The sequence below is a fragment of the Muntiacus reevesi genome, chromosome 3, assembly GCF_963930625.1.
Source record: "Muntiacus reevesi chromosome 3, mMunRee1.1, whole genome shotgun sequence".
Taxonomy (NCBI): Eukaryota; Metazoa; Chordata; class Mammalia; order Artiodactyla; family Cervidae; genus Muntiacus; species Muntiacus reevesi.
In genome coordinates this window covers 104,558,775-104,578,291 of record NC_089251.1, presented here as the reverse complement: position 1 = coordinate 104,578,291, position 19,517 = coordinate 104,558,775, and the positions used below count along the sequence as shown (strand labels likewise).

Sequence of the window (19,517 nt, the reverse complement as noted above, 5' to 3'; positions counted from 1 at the left end):
CTAATGGCTTCTCTTGCTTATCATAGTTGGGGCCTCGGTGGATCCAGCAGGCGTCACCATGATCGATGCTGTGAAAATTTATGGCAAGACTAAGGAGCAGTTTGGCTGGCCCGATGAGCCTCCAGAAGAATTCCCTTCTGCCTCCGTCAGCAACATCTGTCCTTCAAACCTGACCCAGAGCAACGGCACTGGAGACAGTGACTCGGCGGCCCCTGCCACCACGAGCGGGCCTGTCCTGGAGAGGTACCGGCGCCGGCGGGTAGCCCTTTGTTCTCACCCATCCACTCTTCCAGCAGAGCCTGAATCTTGAGAGACCGAGCCCCTCATAAGTGTCCCAGGTCTGGCCTGTGATTTTCAAGATTTCACACCGCCCCCCCGCACACAGGGTCTCCTGATGAGCAGACAGGGCTTGGCGGCGTGCTCAGAGCCGGCTGACTCCCAGGGCTCTGCCCGGGGCTGCTGTCCCTTCCCTTCTCTTACTGCTCAGGTGCCCTTGGGAGCAGTCAGAGGCTGTGACCAGAAGACGCTTGAGCCAGAATTAGAGATTAGGATCCAGTCTTGCTGAAATTATAGGGAAAAGTCTTCCCTTTCGTTCCAATTTCATCATCTTCTCATCTTTCTCTGCAGCAGTTACTTCCTGTGGTAATAACACTGCTGCCAAGAGGCTGTCCCAGGCTTCTTGTAGCAGAGTTCAGAGCCCCCTGGGGCTCCCCCCAGTGGCCTTCTTAAGCACTGCGCTTGGCTTCTTCGTGCTGGGGCGCTGCTGGTTTGCCGCTGTAGAGCCGGCAACTCAGGATGTAAGATGTGCAGTTCTTACATTAAAGGCGTGAGAGTAGCCCGGCTTGGAACCACTGCCTCCCACCAGCAGCCTCCCCGCCCCTCCTTTTCTCTGTCTCCCCACGCCCTTCCCACTCTGTTCTTATGTTGTTTGCTTAGGATGTGTTTCCAGGTTTCTCTGAGCTTCACATTTTTTTCCTTTTTTTTTTCCTTTTGCTTCTCCCCCAAGTTCTGAAACTGAGTCCCTAACCAAGCTGGACCGGTTAGTATGCCCTCTTTCATTTCTTTGCACGAGCGAGTGTGTGTTAGAGAGCCGTGTAACTGATGACGTGGCTTTGCGTTGATTCCGCTTCTGTGGGCGAGTCCTGCCGCTTCTTTCTGTCCCCATCGTTGCATGGCTGCAGAGCTGTCCTGTGTCCCCGTGGAGAATGCGGGGGGTTGGACATGGGCGCGCTTGGTGTCGGCCGCCCCTGCCTTCCCCCACCCCGCTCTGCAGGGGTGAGGTGGGGGGTGGGGCGCCGAGTCAGTGGAGGCGGTCTGTCGTCAGAACAGCCACCAGGGAGCTTGTTCTGTCCCCCTAGGTTTTATGCCCCAGGTCCCTCTCTACTGCCACCCTCTGCCCCTTGACCTTTCTCTCACCAGCTGCCTTCTCCACACTTGCCCCTGTCTGTCCAGAGTTTCAGCCCACAGGCCGTTGGTCTTTTTACTGTGCTGCCTTCAGCGCACACGAGGGATCCCTGGGAAGTGTGGCCCTCTGTAGCCTTTGATGGTTGGGCTTCTTATCCTTCCCTGAGAGAACATTGCCCAGTTTTCTAAAGGGGCTTCATCCTACCCTTTGAATGTTGGTAATTGGCGTGAACCTAAAAATCCAGTTGGTTCTCTTCCCCATACTGGGCGACTCCTAGGAAGTGCTTTTGTGCATTTTCTTGGAGGTGTAAGTCAAGTGTAACCATAGCTCTCCCAGCGTAAGAAGATGGCTTGAACCTTTCCCTTTGTGTATCCCCTTTGCCTACTGATCTTGGGGCACCTGAGCTTTGGGTCCCTTCGCATCAAGACTGTTAAGCCTGTTTCCGTGATCCCTGCCACAGGCAGCAGAAGGAAGTGCCCTTATCCTCTTTGAGGAAGAAAAGCCCTGTCTTTGAGTCGCGGATTATGAACGTGGCCTCAGGTTGATCTGCAAGCAGGAGCCAGGTTCCTTCCAGCCTGTGACACAGGGAACGACCCACGTGGTGCCTGTGGCAGGTCTTACCGAGCTTTGATTTCGTGTTTGGCGTTCACTCCTGTCCCTAAGGGCCTCGGGACTGTAGTCTGCGCAGGCTAAAGCACCAGGCGGAGAGAAGGGGGGCTTTTGTACTCAAGCCAGCTTTTCTGTCTCCCCAGGCTGGTTGTGAGTTCTTTAGAAGCCCTGGAAAGCTGCTTTGCTGTTGGCCCAATCATCGAGAAGGCAAGTTACTTTTTTAAAGCACATGGGAGCTTTCTGAAGAAGCAGGAGGTCAGCGGAGTGGTCAGAGGCCCCAAAGCCTTGCAACTCAAGTACATTTATAGCATGATCTTGATTTGCAAAGGTGATCCAGAGGAGTCTTCAGCTTAAGGCTTTATGTCCTACTTTCAGGAGACCCATGGTGAGAGTATTTTGTAAAACAAGATGAATGCTGATTAAAGAGCACTGTTGTAGGAGTCCTGACCTTGGTCTCGATGTCTGTACCTATGTTGTGGGAGGGCTGTAATTTCTGAAGTTCTTTGTTTTGTTCCTTGTGGTCCATGGAGCCCAACCTAGTCCTGTTAGGCTAGAAGAGGGGGAGGGGAGGGCAGGGTGTGGGCAGTTCATCCTGCATGGCTTGTGTGGGTTCGTGGCAACCCTGCTGTCTTCTGCATCAGGAGAGAAACAAGACTGCCGCTCAGGAGCTGGCCACGCTGCTGCTGTCCCTGCCGGCCCCTGCCAGCGTCCAGCAGCAGGCCAAGAGCCTGCTGGCCAGCCTGCACACCAGCCGCTCAGCCTACCACAGCCACAAGGTAATCGGGGGCGTCTTCCGTCAAAGTGGACGTGGTGGGACTGACAGGAGAGCAAGTAAGTTGGCCTCTTGGACCTCAAGCAAGGGTGTCACGGAGTCAGGTGGGGAGAGGAGAGCGTTGAGGTTAGACCCACATCGCCTCATGTTTTTCCTGAGAAACGAGTGTCACTCAGAATGAGGACAAGCCTCTAACAGGCCCCTGGTTTGCGTTCTTTTTTTTCCCCTGTTACTTTAATAGAATTGACAAGATTTAAGGAAGGGAGGGGAAGGCCATTTGAGTTGGGGGGCTTCTCACTGGAGGACGGAAGAGGGACGGCACTCAGGAGGTCAGGACTGCTGGTGTTTTGACTCCTCCAGGCCCGCACAGGCCTCAGAGAGGTGCACTTACTTGCTTGTGAAGAATTTGGTGAGTGGGTGAAAGAGACTCGGGGGAGGTCTGGGGAGAGGGAGTCTCACCTGTTAAAGTAAGTAGCAATGAAAGGCAGTAAGTTTGGCCAGTTTCGTATTTAGAAAAGAGTGTCAGCATTTCAGATCCATGAGGAGGAAGTCACCAACCCAAATGCCTTGGTTAGCTTTTCTGCCTCCAATGCAGAGAATTGAGAAATGTGAGTTTAACTTGCTGAACCTCTCAAGGAAAGACAGTTTTGGAAACATAACTTTGGTATGACCCTGCAGAGAAATGACTTTGTAGGAAAGAGATCTGGGATGTTGCTATTCTGGAGAATCGGCTGGTTCTGGTTTTCCAGTCAGACTTTGATACTGATTTCATGGCTTGTGAATATTTTTAAGTGGCTTTAGCATTTTATGTATTTAAGAAGTAGAACTGTGTTGGGCTGCCTTGAACGTTTGTTTCAGGTAGTCGGTGGTGATTAACCTGTTCTGTTGAGAGGAAGTCGCCAGCCTGACAATCTGCCAGCTCCCCTCTCCTCTGGGCTTTAGTACCCAGGCCTTCTTTGTCTTTGGCTCACCCTCTGTGATTCTTTTGTTGTAGGATCAGGCCTTGCTGAGCAAAGCTGTGCAGTGTCTGAACACATCGAGCAGAGAAGGCAAGGATCTGGACCCCGAGGTCTTCCAGAGGCTGGTGGTCACGGCACGCTCCATCGCCGTCATGCGTCCTAACAACCTCGTGCACTTCACGGAGTCGAAGCTGCCCCAGACGGAAGCAGGTGAACTTGGCCTGCCTGGCCGCGGTCCCGAATCTGCCTGCTCATCTTCTCTACTCTCCCATCTTCTCGTTCTTCTCTCTGGCCTCTGATGGACTTGGTGCTCTGAGACAGGGATCTCAATCTCGTCTTTATAGCTTGTAGGGCTTCTGACATTAGAGTTGTACCGTTTTAATAATTAGATACTCTTTCCAGTGCTTACCCCTTGGATTACTCTTGCGTTTACTTAGTGTTCTGGACATCAGATGTAATCGGTCTCTGGAATCACTGCCTCTTTGAAGTCTTCAGGGGAAAGTTAAGCTTGTGCCCTGTGGCTTTAAAGTGACAGCATCAGTCATAGCTCTTGCTCTCTTGCTGCTCTCTCGCCAGTGTTCTGTTTACATGAGTTAGCAGCCTCTCTCTCAGCGCTTGATGCTGTTTCCTCCTCTCATCATGCTGGCTGGGTACCGCACCTGCTTGGCTTTCATCAAATAGAGCTTATCGATGCCTTTACGGTTCTGTTATGTACATGCGCCCATAGGTTGTCGTCATCCTGTTCTTCCCCTAATACTGTAATCCAGGAATCTTTTTAGAAAATCTTAGAAGTTTCCCTAGTTTAGAAGTCGAACAGTTGGACCTGAGATCTCTGACTCTGCTGTAAGATCCTGAATGCTCCCCCTTCTACTTAATTCTAACATACACTGTTTTCTGTGATATTCCTTTCCCAGACTGTTTTTTTCCTAGATGTGCCTGCTGGAATCTAGGGATAGTTGGCATATTGATTGGGGCCCCACTTGAAACTCCCTCCCCAGGCAAGCTTCCTTGACCTGAGTTAACCTTAAAACAAATTAAATTCCATCTTCAATTTACCGTCGTTAATCATTTTTTTTCTCCTGCTTAGAAGGAGCAGATGAGGGGCGAGAACCTCAGAAGCAGTTGGAGGGAGAGTCCTGTAGTTTCATCACGCAGCTGGTGAACCACTTCTGGAAACTGCACGCCTCCAAACCCAAGAATGCCTTCTTGGCGCCTGCCTGCCTGCCAGGTATCATGTTAAAAGGGACATTTGCTAGTGAAGCCTGATGTAAGTTCTTTCTTTGAACAGATTGAACTCTTCACCTTGAGTCTTCCTCATCCATCTCTTCCAGAGTGAATATTTAGGAAATACAAGTCTGTGAGATCAGTCTTCCTGATGGAGGAATTTACGGTGTAGCAGAGGGATGGGCCTTTCTTGATCTCTCCACATCGGGTTGCATACTTCACATAAAGACGTGTGTGTGTGTGTGTGTGTGTGTGTGTGTGTGTGTGTGCGCGCGCACGCGCGCGCACGTGCCTCCTTAGTGGTGTTTATGATTGTTTAAAAAAATCTTGGAAAGCTTGATTCAAAGCCAGTTAAAAAGGTAAAAGTTAAACATCATCCTAGAGAATTATTTAGTTTCTAAGCTATTGCTGCCTCGAGTGTCTAACTTTCCACACTATCCGAGGGTTAGGTGGAAGAGTGAGCTCTGAACAGCAATCTGGAAAATAGAAGGACCTCTGCTGCTCACTCGTGTTTGCTTGGGCAGTAAACCCCAAATGCATGTTCAGGACGTCTTTATCACCTGAGTTCTGGGGATCATTGGGAGCATTTGGACTCCACTCAGCTCTTCACACTTGTCTGCTCTGTATTTTGATATCTATAGAGAGTAGACCTATTTATTTCTGTGATGCAGGGTATCTGGAAAAGCTTTTGGGGCAATTGGAGAGATTTAGGAGACTGTTAATGGAGCAAATCATAAATAATACTGGTGGTCTATATTCTGTGTGTGTGTTTTTTGTTTCTCTCTGTATGTGCTCTCCTTTAGGCCTCACTCACATTGAAGCTACCGTCAACGCTCTGGTGGACATTATCCACGGCTACTGTACCTGTGAGTTGGACTGCATTAACACAGCGTCCAGGATCTACATGCAGATGCTCTTGTGTCCCGTACGTTTCCTCACCACCCCGATAATCCCTACCAGCCTAACGTCTGGACAAAATGTTTTTACAAGTTTGCTAGCTAATGAAATAAAATAGACTTAAGGGAAGGCAATGGGAATTAAGAATTTTGAAGATCAGTAAAACCTGTAACATCTTACTCATTCCATGGAAAGAAAGGTTGGAAAAGGGAGTGGACTTGGTCTTTCTCATCCAGTCGCTGAGGAATATGCTGATGGTTGTTTCACAGTTAGTGCTATGTAAGTATTAACTAAATGAGTACCTGGATGAACACCATCAGGGTCTGCTTTCAGTGACTCCAGCACAGAAGCTAGTGTTGAAAGCACTGATTTTAGCACAGAGTTAAGATGAGCCTGATCCTCTGATGAAAAGGCAGAACCCGTGTGTAGAGAGCTGAAGGGACTCAGGGGCAAGTGATCTGCCAGTCTGCTACCAGGAACTAAGATACAGGGTGCAGTGCATAGGTATTCTCTGTGCCAGGTCGGGGAGTGGACTTGGCTGCTGACCTGATGCAGCAGGTTGCAGGCGAGAGGAGGCAGATTTTCCACATGTGTGTAAGCGATGGTCCAAGAAAGCAAAGTGTTTTATAGGCAGTGTCATAAATAGCGTTAAAACCTAAGAATGATGGTTTTTTTTCAACCTCAGGATCCTGCTGTGAGCTTCTCTTGTAAACAAGCTCTGATTCGAGTCCTCAGGCCAAGGAACAGACGGAGACATGTGACTTTGCCCTCCTCCCCTCGAAGCAACACTCCAATGGGTAATGTGAGGTCTGCGCTTAGGCGCGTGTGAGCGTGGGGGGTGCGGGAGAAGGGAAACGAAGTGTTAGGATATGCTGCTCACATTGACCGAGGTCCTGGAGACAGTCTTTCTGTTTATGTGTCCATTGGTACACTCTGCCTTATTCCATAAAGAATTTAAGATGATGTATAAAAAGCTTATAGCAAGTAGAATAAGGAGAAGGAAATAAGGAAAGCTGAAGCCAAGGAAACATAAAGGTACAATAGTAAAATCAAGCCAAGGACATAAAATCTACATCACAGAGTCCTGTATGGTAGTTAAGTGAAGCGCTTGTATTTGACTGAAAGCTTCTAAAAAGCCATAGTGAAAATGAAATGAGAACAGTTCAAAAATCATAGTGACTAAAAAAACCCTCCATTTTTCAGGAACTGAAAAATTTCCTGGCCTGAATGCTCTTGCATTAAGGGTCCATTTTGTTGCCTAATGGGTAGTATGCTCAGTGGTTTTACTTCCAATAAGACTGAAGGTAAATTTCACAAGAAATTTCCCTCTTGATACACTTGGATACAACTTAAGGACATAACATTTATCATTTTAGTAAAAGCAGTTCTAAAAATTGTCTGAATCATAGCCTTAGTATCTTGTGTAACTCTGGTTACTTGGCTTGGCTCAGTAGTAAAAACTCCAATGAAAGTCACATAGGTTGTTTAAGGTTTTTTATTAGCCACTTGATAAAGAGTAAAAAGAAATGTGTGACATGAATTTACTAATATAATCCAGTATATAAAAAGTATTATTTTAACATGTAGTTAATCTAAAAAATTAATAATAGTAGTAAAATATTCTCCATTTCTAAAACAACTTTTTGGAAGAGCTTTAACATCTGGCGTGTGCCGTGTACATCAACACACCCTTTCCTTCTGGACCCGGCACTTTGTAGCTAGTCGCTGTGACTGCTTGTGGCACAGTGCAGGTCTAGATGCACTCATGCGGCTTCACGACCTTCAGATAACTTTCCTTGAATGTCATTCACCTTATCTAAGTCTTCGATTAGTCAGGCAGCGATTTGTGCATCTTTTCTCTGAGGAGACCCTCCACTCGGTAAATAGTTTGTTTCCAGTTAAGACCACATCCACACGTGTTTTCAGCCCGTCAGGCAGAAGGCGCGGTCTCCATCCTCTTGTGATGATTAGGGGTCTAACCTAGGCTTCTCCGCTTTCAGAAGGCCTTTCCCCTTCACACCGAAGCTGGTTAGGGTAGTACTGTTCTCAGTTTCATCCAGTGGTTTCACATTTCAGTTGGCTCTTCTCATAATAATTGTGTAGTGTGAAAATCTCAGAGACCCAGTTGTTTCTGGGGAGAGAAAAAGGAAAATAACACTCCAAGCTGTCATGACTGATAGCAGGTAAGCAATCTCAATTGTAGTATTTGGTCTCTTGAGGGTTGATGGGAGCTTTTGAGGTCTGCTGGTCTTCTGCTTTATGGAATCCAAGGTTTTTTGATGTTGTTTTCCTTCATCGGCCAGAAAAGACTTAGCTGAGTGGGGCCAGCTGTCACTGCCAGCCCCCGCTTCCCAGATCCTGCCGGGTCCAAAAGCAAGAGAGCAAGGCCAGACATGGCCCCTGGGATTTACCCTTGAGGCACAGGCTGCTGGCTGGCAGCTTGTCTTGGCTTTTGTTTGCTCTGCAGCTTGTCTGCCCACACACTGTGGGAGGGACGAGCAAGCGCCTTCAGGTGACGGAGGTTTCTCTGACTCAGGAGACAAGGATGATGATGACGATGATGACGCGGATGAGAAAATGCAGTCTTCGGGGATCCCGAATGGTGGTCACATCCGTCAGGAAAGCCAGGAGCAGAGTGAGGTGGACCACGGAGATTTTGAGATGGTGGTGAGTCTGGCAGCAGGCGGGGAGGAGGAGCCCCGGCGCCCTCCTCCAGCTCTCGTGCGGGGCTTCCGCAAGCTCCCGTGGCTGCGGGACGCTGACGGAGCACTCTCTCTGCAGTCTGAGTCGATGGTCCTGGAGACAGCGGAAAACGTCAACAATGGCAACCCCTCCCCCCTGGAGGCCCTGCTGGCAGGCGCAGAGGGCTTCCCCCCCATGCTGGACATCCCGCCTGACGCAGACGACGAGACCATGGTTGAGCTCGCCATTGCCCTGAGCCTGCAGCAGGACCAGCAAGGTAGAAGGCAGTGCCAGGAGCACGGCGGCCCCTTGGCCTTGCACAGGAAAGAGGGTTTGGCAGTTGCTGATAACCAGCTGGCTTGGCTTATCCCCAGACCTGGGGAGAGGGCGATCTGGGAGAGCTGTGCAGAGGCGCGGGTGGAGAGTGAGAGGGGCTGAGCCGGTTCTCCACGTGGGGGCCGCTCTCACGGTGCTGGCGCTTTGGCTTTTGGCTTGTCTCCTCCTGGGTTGGGCAGAGGCCTCCGGCCTGTGTCCTGCCTGAGCTGAAGGGAGCCTTCCACCGTCTCTGTGACCGGACTTGGTGGCTGTTGAGTAGCTTTCTCTAGGCCAGAGGGGGCCACACGCTGGCGAGTTTCGGCTCTGAGGGCGGCAGGCGGCGGGGCGGCGCCGTGGGCGGGGCCTGGCGGGGACGCGTGCTCACTCCCCACTTGTCCCCCAGGCAGCAGCAGCAGTGCCCTGGGCCTGCAGAGCCTGGGGCTGTCCGGCCAGGCACCCAGCTCTTCCTCTCTGGACGCAGGAACCCTCTCTGACACCACAGCATCAGGTAACTGTCCACAGCGAGGAGCGCGGCCCAGGGCCCCAGGAGCCTCGGGCCTCGCTCCGGTGCTGTGAGAGTGTCATGGGCAGCTGCTTTGACAGGCCATTCTGGACTTCCTGCTTCTGCCTTGGCTTTAGAAACGCGGGCGCGGAAGGCCCAGCGCTGCAGCTCGGCAAAGACGCTATGGCTCCGCTTCCCTCCACTCTGCATGCTGTCTGGCTTCAGCTGATTCCCCCACAAAGGCCAGGAGAGCAGCCTGCAGGTTGACCAGCTTTAGAGCTGAAATCACCACTTTCAGGCTTCTTCACCAGAGTTCTAACATCTCACATCTTAGACAAGGTCAAAAGGGAGACAGGAAACAGAGCACATACCTTTTAACTTCTTTCTCTTCATGTGTTGCAAGAAGCAGAGTGAACGCGTCAGGTCAGCGTGGGTCACCACCAACGATCTGAGCTTGGGGGATAGGGTTTTTACGGACAATTCAAATGCATAGGAAATCTTCAGACTTCTTTTTGTGTTTACTTTCAATCTCTTTCCTAATTTGATTTTTAAAAAACCAACATCTTGAGCGGAGAGTTGGACTGGAATAGAGGAGGTTGGAGCATCTGGACAGTCTCCTGGAAAGTCAACCCCTGAGTAATCTGAGGGTTGACTGAGAGTCTTCAGACTGATGTGTGCCTGTGTGTGTGTGTGTTTTCCTCTCTTTCCTGTCTTGGTGCCTTACCCTGCATAGCTGAGAAAAGGAGAGGCTGGCTGCCCCCTCTCCCCGCTGCCATGGCTTGCTGCTTCCCTCAGGCCCCTGAGTTGCTGTCGCGTCAGGCTTGCTCACTGCCGTGCGGTGCCCGTCGTGTCCGCTGTGCCGTGTGGCTATCTTGGCTTTCCTCCCCTGTGTATCTCATCCAGCATTTTCCTCCTGTCTCAGCTCCGCCCTGATCCTGGATGCTGTGGCTGTCTCTGGGGAATTTCCTTGCTTCATTATTAGCATCTGATGAGGAAGTTTGAAATTTCCCAGTGAGCTCCCCTCTGGACCATCTGATTAAAAAAACAAACAAACAGGGTTGATTCAAGAGCTCATGATAAGTGATTTCCTAGCATTAGTGTAAATTAATTACAAAACAAATCTGAAAATTCAGAATCTATGCTTTTGAATGGTACTGATCTCAGCAGGTGTCAGTAACACCTAGACTATGGGGACCATGAAGCATTTTAGGTAGAAAACTGTCCGTGTCACAGATTCTTGAATCCCTGCACTGTTTTACTCGCACTGTGGCATAACAGCGAAGGAAATGCCCAGTGAGCTGGGTTTTCACTTCTGTCTAAGTACTGTGTGCAGCGCACCACGTGGAGTGTCTGTTCCTGTTAGTGATTAACCAGCAAAGCAGATCTTTCCCTTTCTCCTTGGACGACAGGGTGTCTAAACCGTATTGTGTCCACCGCGCTGTGTGGTCTGCTGCCTTCGCCCCGAGAAGGGGTTTTTCCCTGTAACAGCTCTCGTTACTCTCTCAGCTCCAGCCTCGGATGACGAGGGCAGCACGGCCGCGACGGATGGCTCCACCCTGCGGACCTCCCCTGCCGACCACGGGGGCAGTGTGGGCTCGGAGAGCGGGGGCAGTGCCGTGGACTCGGTGGCTGGCGAGCACAGTGGTAATGTGACTGGAGGCCCTGACCTCCTTGGGAAGAGAGGGTGGGGACAGAGTAGGAATGCCTGTGTGGGTCCTGCGGTTGGTTTCAGCAGAGGGAAGTTTAATAATCTGTTAGTGGAAGAAAGAAATGATGTACATAATTCCAAATCATGATTCATTTAAGACAACTATGGTTTGACTTTGAAATCAGTCATGCTTGGTCTTTGCTTCTCTCGTTGGGGGAAGAGATTGGCGGCAGTCCTGCTGTTCACAGCCTGGTGTATTAATAGAGCAGGCCATCTGTGCTAGCTGGTGGGGGCGGGGCTCTAAAATGAGGAAGCATGACAGAGCCATTTTGGCTTGATCTTAAAAAATCAGTCTTTGTTTGAAAACTGGTTATGAACATTTTTTTGTGAAAGAGATACAGAGTAGCTGATAATTTTCTATAGTCCCAAATCAGTTTTCGCTTCCTCTGAAATATGATATGGAAATATGTCAGCAGCTGAGATTAAGATTAGTCTTGCAGATGGGCTTACGTTCTTTGGATACCCAGAAAGTCAATTTAGTCATCATGTGCCATGGGGCCGAAATCGTGAATTCAATCCTCACTGAACTTCACACGAAAGGAAAAATTTTTCTAGAGCTCCCAGTCGGATAGCTTTGAAATGCATTGGATTTCACCAGGCTCTGCAAGTTGATTTGCACTTTTTAAACCATCTTCCTCTAGTGTCTGGCCGGAGCAGTGCTTATGGTGATGCCACGGCAGAGGGGCATCCGGCTGGACCAGGAAGCGTCAGTTCAAGCACTGGCGCCATCAGCACCGCCACCGGTCACCAGGAAGGAGACGGCTCCGAGGGAGAAGGGGACGGGGAAGGGGAAGCAGACGTCCACGCTAGCAACAGGTCAGGGCCAGGCCGCCGGCACGCACGAACTTTCCTGGGGGCACATGTTTGAGGGTTAGGATGGTGGGTCAGTTGCCAGAGGTGGAGAGGTGCCAGTAGTGTATTTCTTTTGAAATGTGAAGGTTGTAGACTCAGAAGCAGTTTGAAAATGGTAAGAAAGTTGTAGGTCTGTCTCCTGGTCCTAACTGCAATTGTATCAAGTCAGTTGCAGAGAAAATACAAAGTGGTTTTTCTCATAAGGCCTGCCTGTATCCCTTAAAGTGATGGTCATAAAACCATGTGTCCTCCTTACTCAAATCTTTCTTTATTAACCATACCATAGACTCATCTTGTAGCATTCTCCTTATAAATGGCACTGTTCTAGGCTCAACGGCGACAGGTGTTAAGTAGTACTAGCAGTAACTCCTTGTTCAGTGTGTTAGGTAATAGAGAATTAAAACAGCTAATGTCAGTTTACATCTAGAAATACCCCTGGTGAGGCATTTGGCAATTTGAAAGTAATCCATAAAATTCCTAATCCAGCCCCTTTAAAAATTTTGGTGGAAAAAAAATTTTTTTTTGGTGGTATTTGGTACTGCATTGGTGGAGTGAGTATCCTTAACCAAGAGGAGATTAGAGAAAAAGAAGAGAAGGAAGAAAAAAACCCCAAGAACATCCCCAGGTGGCACTAGTGATAAAGAACCTGCCTGCCAGTGCAAGAGACGCAGGAGACGTGATTTGACCTCTGGGTGAGGAAGATCTCCTGGAGTAGGAAATGGCCACCTGCTCCAGGGTTCTTGCCTCGAAAACTACATGGGCGGGGAGCCTGGCTGGCTGCAGTCCATGATTTGCAAAGAGTTGGATACAGCTGAGCACGCACACACTTGTGATCTAATGCTTGTTAAATTTTGTTGTGGCCCACAGTTACCACATTAGTGCAGGAATCAGTATTTTGAACTGAATGGTTTCTTTCGGGGAAAGAGATAACTGAAGCGGTCAGGTGTTGGAGGCGCTTTGAGAGGGTGTCAGCGAGTGTCTCTTCTCCTCCCTGTACCCTGCGCTCCCGCCTAGCTCCTGCAGCACCCTTTGGGGACGGCGCCCTCTGGCCGTTACCTGAGGCTAACCCCCGTCCCAGCCTCGAGGCTGTTGGGGAGCCCCGGTGTGAGTCCCCACTGGCTGGCTGTTGCACACGCGGCTGTGTGTGTCCGTGTTACTCTCCACTCGTCCCCCTCGCCCACCCCACTGCGTCCACACGCCTGCTCTCTCTGTCTGCGTCTCCACTGCTGCCCCGCACATGGGTTCATCAGTACTGTCTGTCTAGATTCCATGTTTGCGTGTTAATATATGACATGTGTTTCTCTGTTTCTGACTGAGTTCACTCTGTGTAAGACGCTCTAGGCCCATCCACGTCTTTAACGCTGACTCAGCTGCGTTCACTTTCACGGCTCAGTGATGCTCCATTGTGTCTAGTGCCACAGTGGCTTTACCCGTCCAGCTGCCGGGGGCCTCTGGGTCGCTGACCTCAGGTCCTGACTGGTGCAGACGATGCTGCAGTGAACACTGGCACACGCGTGTGCTTTGCTCGGCGCATCTGCCTCGTGGTGGGATTGCCGTGTTGTGTGGTGGTGGTATGCCTGCTTCTTTGAGGAGTCTCCGTACTGTCTTCCACAGTGGCTGTATCAGTTTTCATTCCCACCAGCAGTGCAGGAGCACTCCCTTTTCTCCACATCCTCTCCAGTATTCATTGTTTGTAGATTTTTTTTGGTGATGGCCATTCTGACTGGTGTGGGGTGATATCTCATTGTAGTTTTGATTGCATTTCTCTATTGATGAGTGATGTTGAGCATCTTTTCATGTGTCTATTAGCATCTGTGTTCTTCCTTGGAGACGCGTCTGTAGGTCCTTTGTGGACTTTTTGACTGGATTGTTTGTCTTTCTGGGTTTTGTTCTTTAACTGCTTCACCTAAAAGGCATTTTCTACTTAATCTTTTGTTTTCCTCTTAATGTGATTTCTAGATTAACTACGTGTGTTCAGGTAATGTAATCTTTTTGATTTTTGGTTCTTTGAAGTTTATTTCTTTGAAATATTTTAAATCTACTCTATCGTTGCTTTTTATGGTTGCTTAACTTTTGAACAGTTAGGTTCACTTCTAACTAATGTTAATCACTGATCTATTTGCCTTTATTTTGTGCTGCTTCCTTGTTATGCTTGTTTCTGAACTTCTTTTTGTCTTCTTTGTAGCCCCTTTGGGTTAATTTGCTCTCCAGCCCCACCTCCCCACCTTTGCAAGTTTGGAAGTTGTTCACTCAGTTTCCAATCTTGTAATAGTTGTACTAATCATTTCAATATGCATACTTAACCCGAAACTAAAGTTAACAAGAGCTGTATCTTCTTGTAGAAAATATATAAGACTTCTACATTGAAGACTATGAAAACTAGTTGAGGGAAAATAAATGAGCGGATATACTATATTTATGGATCGAAAGATTTGATTCATTGTTTAAAGATTACAGTTGTCTCTAAATTGATACAGGTTCAGTATAATCCCAGTAAAAAATCTCAGCTGGCTTTATTGTATGTGTAAGAATCGACAAGCTGGTACTAAAATTCATTTGGAAGAGTAAAAGACTAAGGTCAGCCAAGACAGCACCGAAGAAAACCCCCAGAATTACGAGGACTGCACAACCGTAGCCTATTATAAAGCTGTATTCAGTAAGACAGTGGGATTTTGGTTCAAGGATAGACAAAATAGATGAGTGCAACAGACTAGAGTTCAGAAACAGATTCGCACGTACCCGGGCACCTGGTTTATGACACAGGTGACTTCTGCACAGTGGGGGGAAAGGATGCTCTTTTTCAGCCAGTGGCAGTGGGTTGGTTGGAAATTAATCTGTAATAAAATGAGTCTTTTTTTTGTTTTATGACCTGATCATAAACAAAAATCCGTTGCACTATGGACTTAACTGCACAAGATAATGCTCCGCTGGTTTTATTTTTCATTTATCTTTATTTTTATTGTGCTATAGTTGCTTTACAATGTTCTGTTGGTTTCTGCTGTGCAATGAAACGAGTCAGTTACACGTGTGTGTCTCCTCCCGCTTGAACCCTCTCCCCAAATCTTATCCATCTAGGTAACCACAGAAAACTTACTAGTTTTAGCAGACAAAACGTCTTCATAACTTAGGGTTGGCAGAGATTTCTTAAATAGGACACAAAAAGTATTAACCAAAAGGAAAAAATATATAAATGGGACTATATTTCAGCAGCTAATGCTTTTTTTTTTTTTTTTCTACTTTTCTCTCAGTGTCAAGATTTGAGAGAGCTAATTTTTCTCACAGGCTCCTGGGAGAAGCGGTATATTTCTGTTACTTTATACTCAGGTTTTTTCTTCTGTGGATTTTTCCTGAGGTTCTCATAGAAGGCCCTCCCCACTGGGGCAGACTCTGGGGGTCCTTTCCCTATTCCAGATGCCTTGTAAGGTCCTAGCAACCTGGTGCCCAGATGCTTGCAGAGCATCATGGCCTCAGCTTTTCAGATGCCCTAAAATCAGTGTCAGGGCTCTGCTTACCCTTCTGGATTTTTGTCTTCACTCATCCCCTGACCTAATAATTTCTTCATTGCTGGTGAGGTCTTCATTGCTTTTATTTTAATTTTGTATTCAGTGGTCTTTCTAAATTCACTTAAATTCTAATTATAGATTTTGGTAATTAGACTAATCCTAATTATGAGTTTGGTTAGTAGATTAATTCTTATCATAAATTCTGCATGAATAATCCATAATCCTGTCTTCTGTAAATAATGGCATTTAACTTTTTTCTCTCCAATCTTTACACCTTAATTGCCTTTTCTTGCTTTATTGTTTTGGGTTGGACAGAAGTGGTGATGTGGAAAACCTTATCTCATTCCCAGACACAGGAGAAAAGGTTTACTATTTTACTGTTAAGTATGATGTTAACTGGAGGGTTTTCCAGGATATTCCCTATCAAATTTTGTTCCTAGTTTGTGGGAGATATTTTACCTTGGAGATAGTGAAGGACTGAAGCCTGGCGTGTTGCAGTACTTGGGGTCGCAGAGAGTCAGATACAGTTTAGTCGACTGAAGAACAGTTTTATCTTGAATTGGTTTTTGAAGCTTTCCAGTTGCCTTTGTTGCACTTGGTTGATTATATGTCTTTTCTCCTTTATTCTTTTTAAGGTTGTAAATTACAGTAATTGATATTTTCCATTATTAAGCCAACCTTTTGGGGACACCTGCTCATGATACCTTATCCTTTGTATCACTGGATTTTATTTGCTAATATTTTATTTAGGCCTGTAGTTTTTCTTCTTTGAAACATTTTTGTCAGGTATCGATATTCGTATTATTCTGGCCTCGTAAAGTAAGTGAGGATGTGTTTCCCCTTCTCTGTTCTCTACGAAAGGTTGTGTAAGATAGATTTTATTCCCTCCATAAATTCTTAGAAAAATTTATCTGTGGAGTCATCTGGATCTAGACTTACTTTAAGAGAACACTTAACTATAGAGTCACTCTTTAAATGATACAGAATTATTTTTGTTCCTTCATGTGTCGATTTTTGTATGTTGTGCATTTCAAGAAATTTGTTCATTTTATTGTCATGACGTTGTTCATAATATATCTTATCATCCTTTTAATGTCTTTAGGAATTGTGATGATACCCCTTTTTCTCATTTCTAGCATTGGTAACAGATTTTTTCCCCCCAAAAGTCAGTCTTGCTAGAAATTACCAACTTTATAAAGAACCAGTTTTTCAGCTTCACAAAGCACCGGTTTTTGGCTTAGGTTGTTCTCTGTTGTGCACCTGTGTTCTGTTTCATTTCTACTCTTTATTGTTTCCTTTTTTTTGTTTGTTTTTTGTTTACTAGCTTTTTTGTTTTATTATCTTTTTTTGGTGGTGGGTTAATTTTCCATTTTTTTTTTAAGCTTTTTAAGATGGAAGGTTAAATCATCCATTTTAAACCTTTCTTTTTCAATATTTATTTGAAGTTATATATTTCTTTCTAAAATTCCCTTTAAATATTATTTTGACAGGAGCCCACATGTTTTGATATGTTGTATTTTCATTGCTATTCAGTTCAAAATGGTCTCTAAATTTAAAGTTTTGATTTGATTAAAGTTTTGATCCATGGGGTATTTAGAAATATTTTGCTGAATTTCCAAACTTTTGAGGATTTTCTAAATATTTTTTTCTTATTGATGTATAGTTTAATTTACTGTGTCTGGGGAATATACTGTGTAATTGTGATCATTTGAAATTTCTTGAGACTCATCACTTCTAAAATGATGTTATGCATTCTTACTGTTTTCAGTTATTTCTAGCTAGCAGGTCAGTTTAGGTAACCTCCCCATATTGCTAATGGAATTTGCTAAAGTTGTCTTAAGTTAACTTTATTTTTCAGAAATAAGTTAATTAAAGAATTGTTAAATGACTTTTAAAAATAATTGCTTTTACTTGAAGTTGCAAGGAGGAAATTGTCAGTTTTGGTACTGTGTGTAATTTTTTTTCTTGAAGAAACTCTATCTTAAGAGTTTGAAAAGTCAGTAGTCTGACATGATCTTGGTCCAGGTCAAGACTCTGCTCATTATGTTGACTTTTTCGTGTGTGTGAATATTTATGTGCAGGTTTTCCAAACCTGAGGATTTTAACCTGTCTCAAAACTTGTATGTTTTATCCTAGAAATATTGAGCTGTTGCTGTCATCTCATCTTTTGTCACTGGTACATCATTGGTTCCTCAGCAGTTTTTATTCATTTGTAGTCCCCATAGGGCTGGTCTAATTATTTGAAGATGTATGCATGGGCTTTTGTGTATTACTGTATTCTGACGGTCATTTAGCTCATTCTTTCAAGTTTTTTTTAGGATGATTGGCATTTATTATTCAAGACTCTATTTTTATACAGGTTTTTATTATTTGGAAAATATTCAGGATACCTGTTAGGATACGTAATACATGATAATCACACTTTTAAAAAAAATGTAGGCATGTGGCTCCTTAGCATAGTCTATAAAGTAAAATGAAGCAAAATGGTTTATTAATTATGAGAGTAAATCCATTAATTGATTCAGCAAATGCGCTGTTGATCTGTGTAAGATTGTGTTAGGTGAGACTGCCACGCAGTTTGTTCATAACACCCTAATTAATTTTCACAGTGGTCCTCTTCTTTTTAAAGGGTAGCATTCCTTTTTAAGAATCGGTCTGTTTTCGGCTGTGCTGGGTCTTCGTTGCTGTGCGCGAACCCTCTCTAGTTGTGGCCAGTAGGGCTGCGCTCCGGTTGTGGCGTGCTGGCCTCTCACTGTGGGGTGGCTTCTCTTGTTGCCGAGCGTGGGCCTTAGGGCCCGTGGGCTCAGTGGTTCCAGCACTCGGGCTTGGTTGCCACACAGCATATGGGGTCTTCCCAGACCAGGGACCACGCTGCTGTGGCCCACGTTACAAGGTGAGTTCTTAGCAACTGGACCAGCAGGGAAGCCCCGTATTGGTCCTCTTGAATTGGCATATTCACTGGAGAGGCAGACGCACACATTTACTGCAGAAGCCCAGGTGTGTATCGGCAGATGAAGAAGGCGAGGTAGTGGCCAGCTGTGTGTGTGGAAGGGCTCACGGTTCTTGTATTGATGTTGAGACTGAATTTTACACTAGGGAAAAGGATGGCTACGCTGTGAGAAGGCAGAGCAGTGACTAGCCTTGCTAATGACGTGGGAAGCAAGAGGAAAGGGCTGGGTCGCTATGCAGCTGAATGACATGAAATGTGTAGATGGGAAGATTCCAGAAAATAATGCCTGGAGGCAGAGTAGGGCAACGCATTGAAAAAAGCCATAAAGCCTACTGTTGCAGGTTGGAGTAGTGAGAACAACAAGGACCTGATTGCTTGAGCAATATTTTTTAGCTTTTCTGTAAGTATGTTTTCAGTACCATCATATCTTGAAACAGTTTGGCTCCACTGTAGCAAAGTGAGATTTTCCTTCTGAGTTGCTATTAACAGTGTTCCAAGGGCATGTCTTAAGTGCTAGGATTGTTCCTGAGAAGTAGGTTCCTTGTTTACCTTGCTGGCAGGAAGAAAGAACTGTATTCAGCTGGTTGGTGTTTGTGTACTAGCTCATGTTTTGCTTATCCTCCCTGGTCTTTAAGGCTGCACATGGTCCGTCTGATGCTGTTGGAGAGACTGCTGCAAACTCTGCCCCAGTTACGAAGTGTTGGAGGCGTCCGGGCCATCCCGTACATGCAGGTATCCCGCAGTCCACCCGGGTCTGTCAGATCATGGCTGGACATCCTTGAGCATGCTCACACTTCCCCCGCCGAGCCTCTGTGAGAGTTTGCTTGGTATTAGGTCATAGAATAATGTAACACAATTTTGAATTGCGGGTTACAGCCTTCATTTTATGAATGAGAAGACCAAGGATCAGAGAATTTAAAACAATGTCTACAACCATCCAGCCAGTTACTGACAGAGAGAGCCAGGAACAAAAGTCTGCTCTAGAGACTCTTAGTATCTATATAGTATCTCTAACATCTTTATCATGTTAGTAACAGAGTGAGGTCTGCTAGCTGCCTTCCTCTTAGGCAGGATCGTTCTTTAGCACAGCACAGTGCTGTATCTTAAGCCAGTTGGACTGGATATAATGTTGGTTAGTC

General features: G+C 46.4%; 1 protein-coding gene across 2 annotated transcripts in view; it reads left to right on the top strand.

Moving 5' to 3' along the window:
• Positions 1 to 19,517, top strand: part of UBR4 (ubiquitin protein ligase E3 component n-recognin 4) — a 132,213-nt gene that overhangs the window by 57,489 nt on the left and 55,207 nt on the right. Inside the window, exons 49-62 of one of the 2 annotated variants that reach the window (XM_065929933.1) lie at positions 27 to 243; positions 1,007 to 1,039; positions 2,158 to 2,221; positions 2,656 to 2,790; positions 3,781 to 3,955; positions 4,833 to 4,973; positions 5,773 to 5,894; positions 6,552 to 6,663; positions 8,403 to 8,533; positions 8,648 to 8,825; positions 9,267 to 9,371; positions 10,872 to 11,009; positions 11,715 to 11,889; positions 19,014 to 19,110. In XM_065929933.1, coding sequence (XP_065786005.1) covers positions 27 to 243; positions 1,007 to 1,039; positions 2,158 to 2,221; positions 2,656 to 2,790; positions 3,781 to 3,955; positions 4,833 to 4,973; positions 5,773 to 5,894; positions 6,552 to 6,663; positions 8,403 to 8,533; positions 8,648 to 8,825; positions 9,267 to 9,371; positions 10,872 to 11,009; positions 11,715 to 11,889; positions 19,014 to 19,110 — 1,823 coding nt within the window. The remainder of the gene's footprint in view (positions 1 to 26; positions 244 to 1,006; positions 1,040 to 2,157; positions 2,222 to 2,655; positions 2,791 to 3,780; positions 3,956 to 4,832; positions 4,974 to 5,772; positions 5,895 to 6,551; positions 6,664 to 8,402; positions 8,534 to 8,647; positions 8,826 to 9,266; positions 9,372 to 10,871; positions 11,010 to 11,714; positions 11,890 to 19,013; positions 19,111 to 19,517) is intronic. The other variant, XM_065929934.1, reaches the window with a different exon arrangement.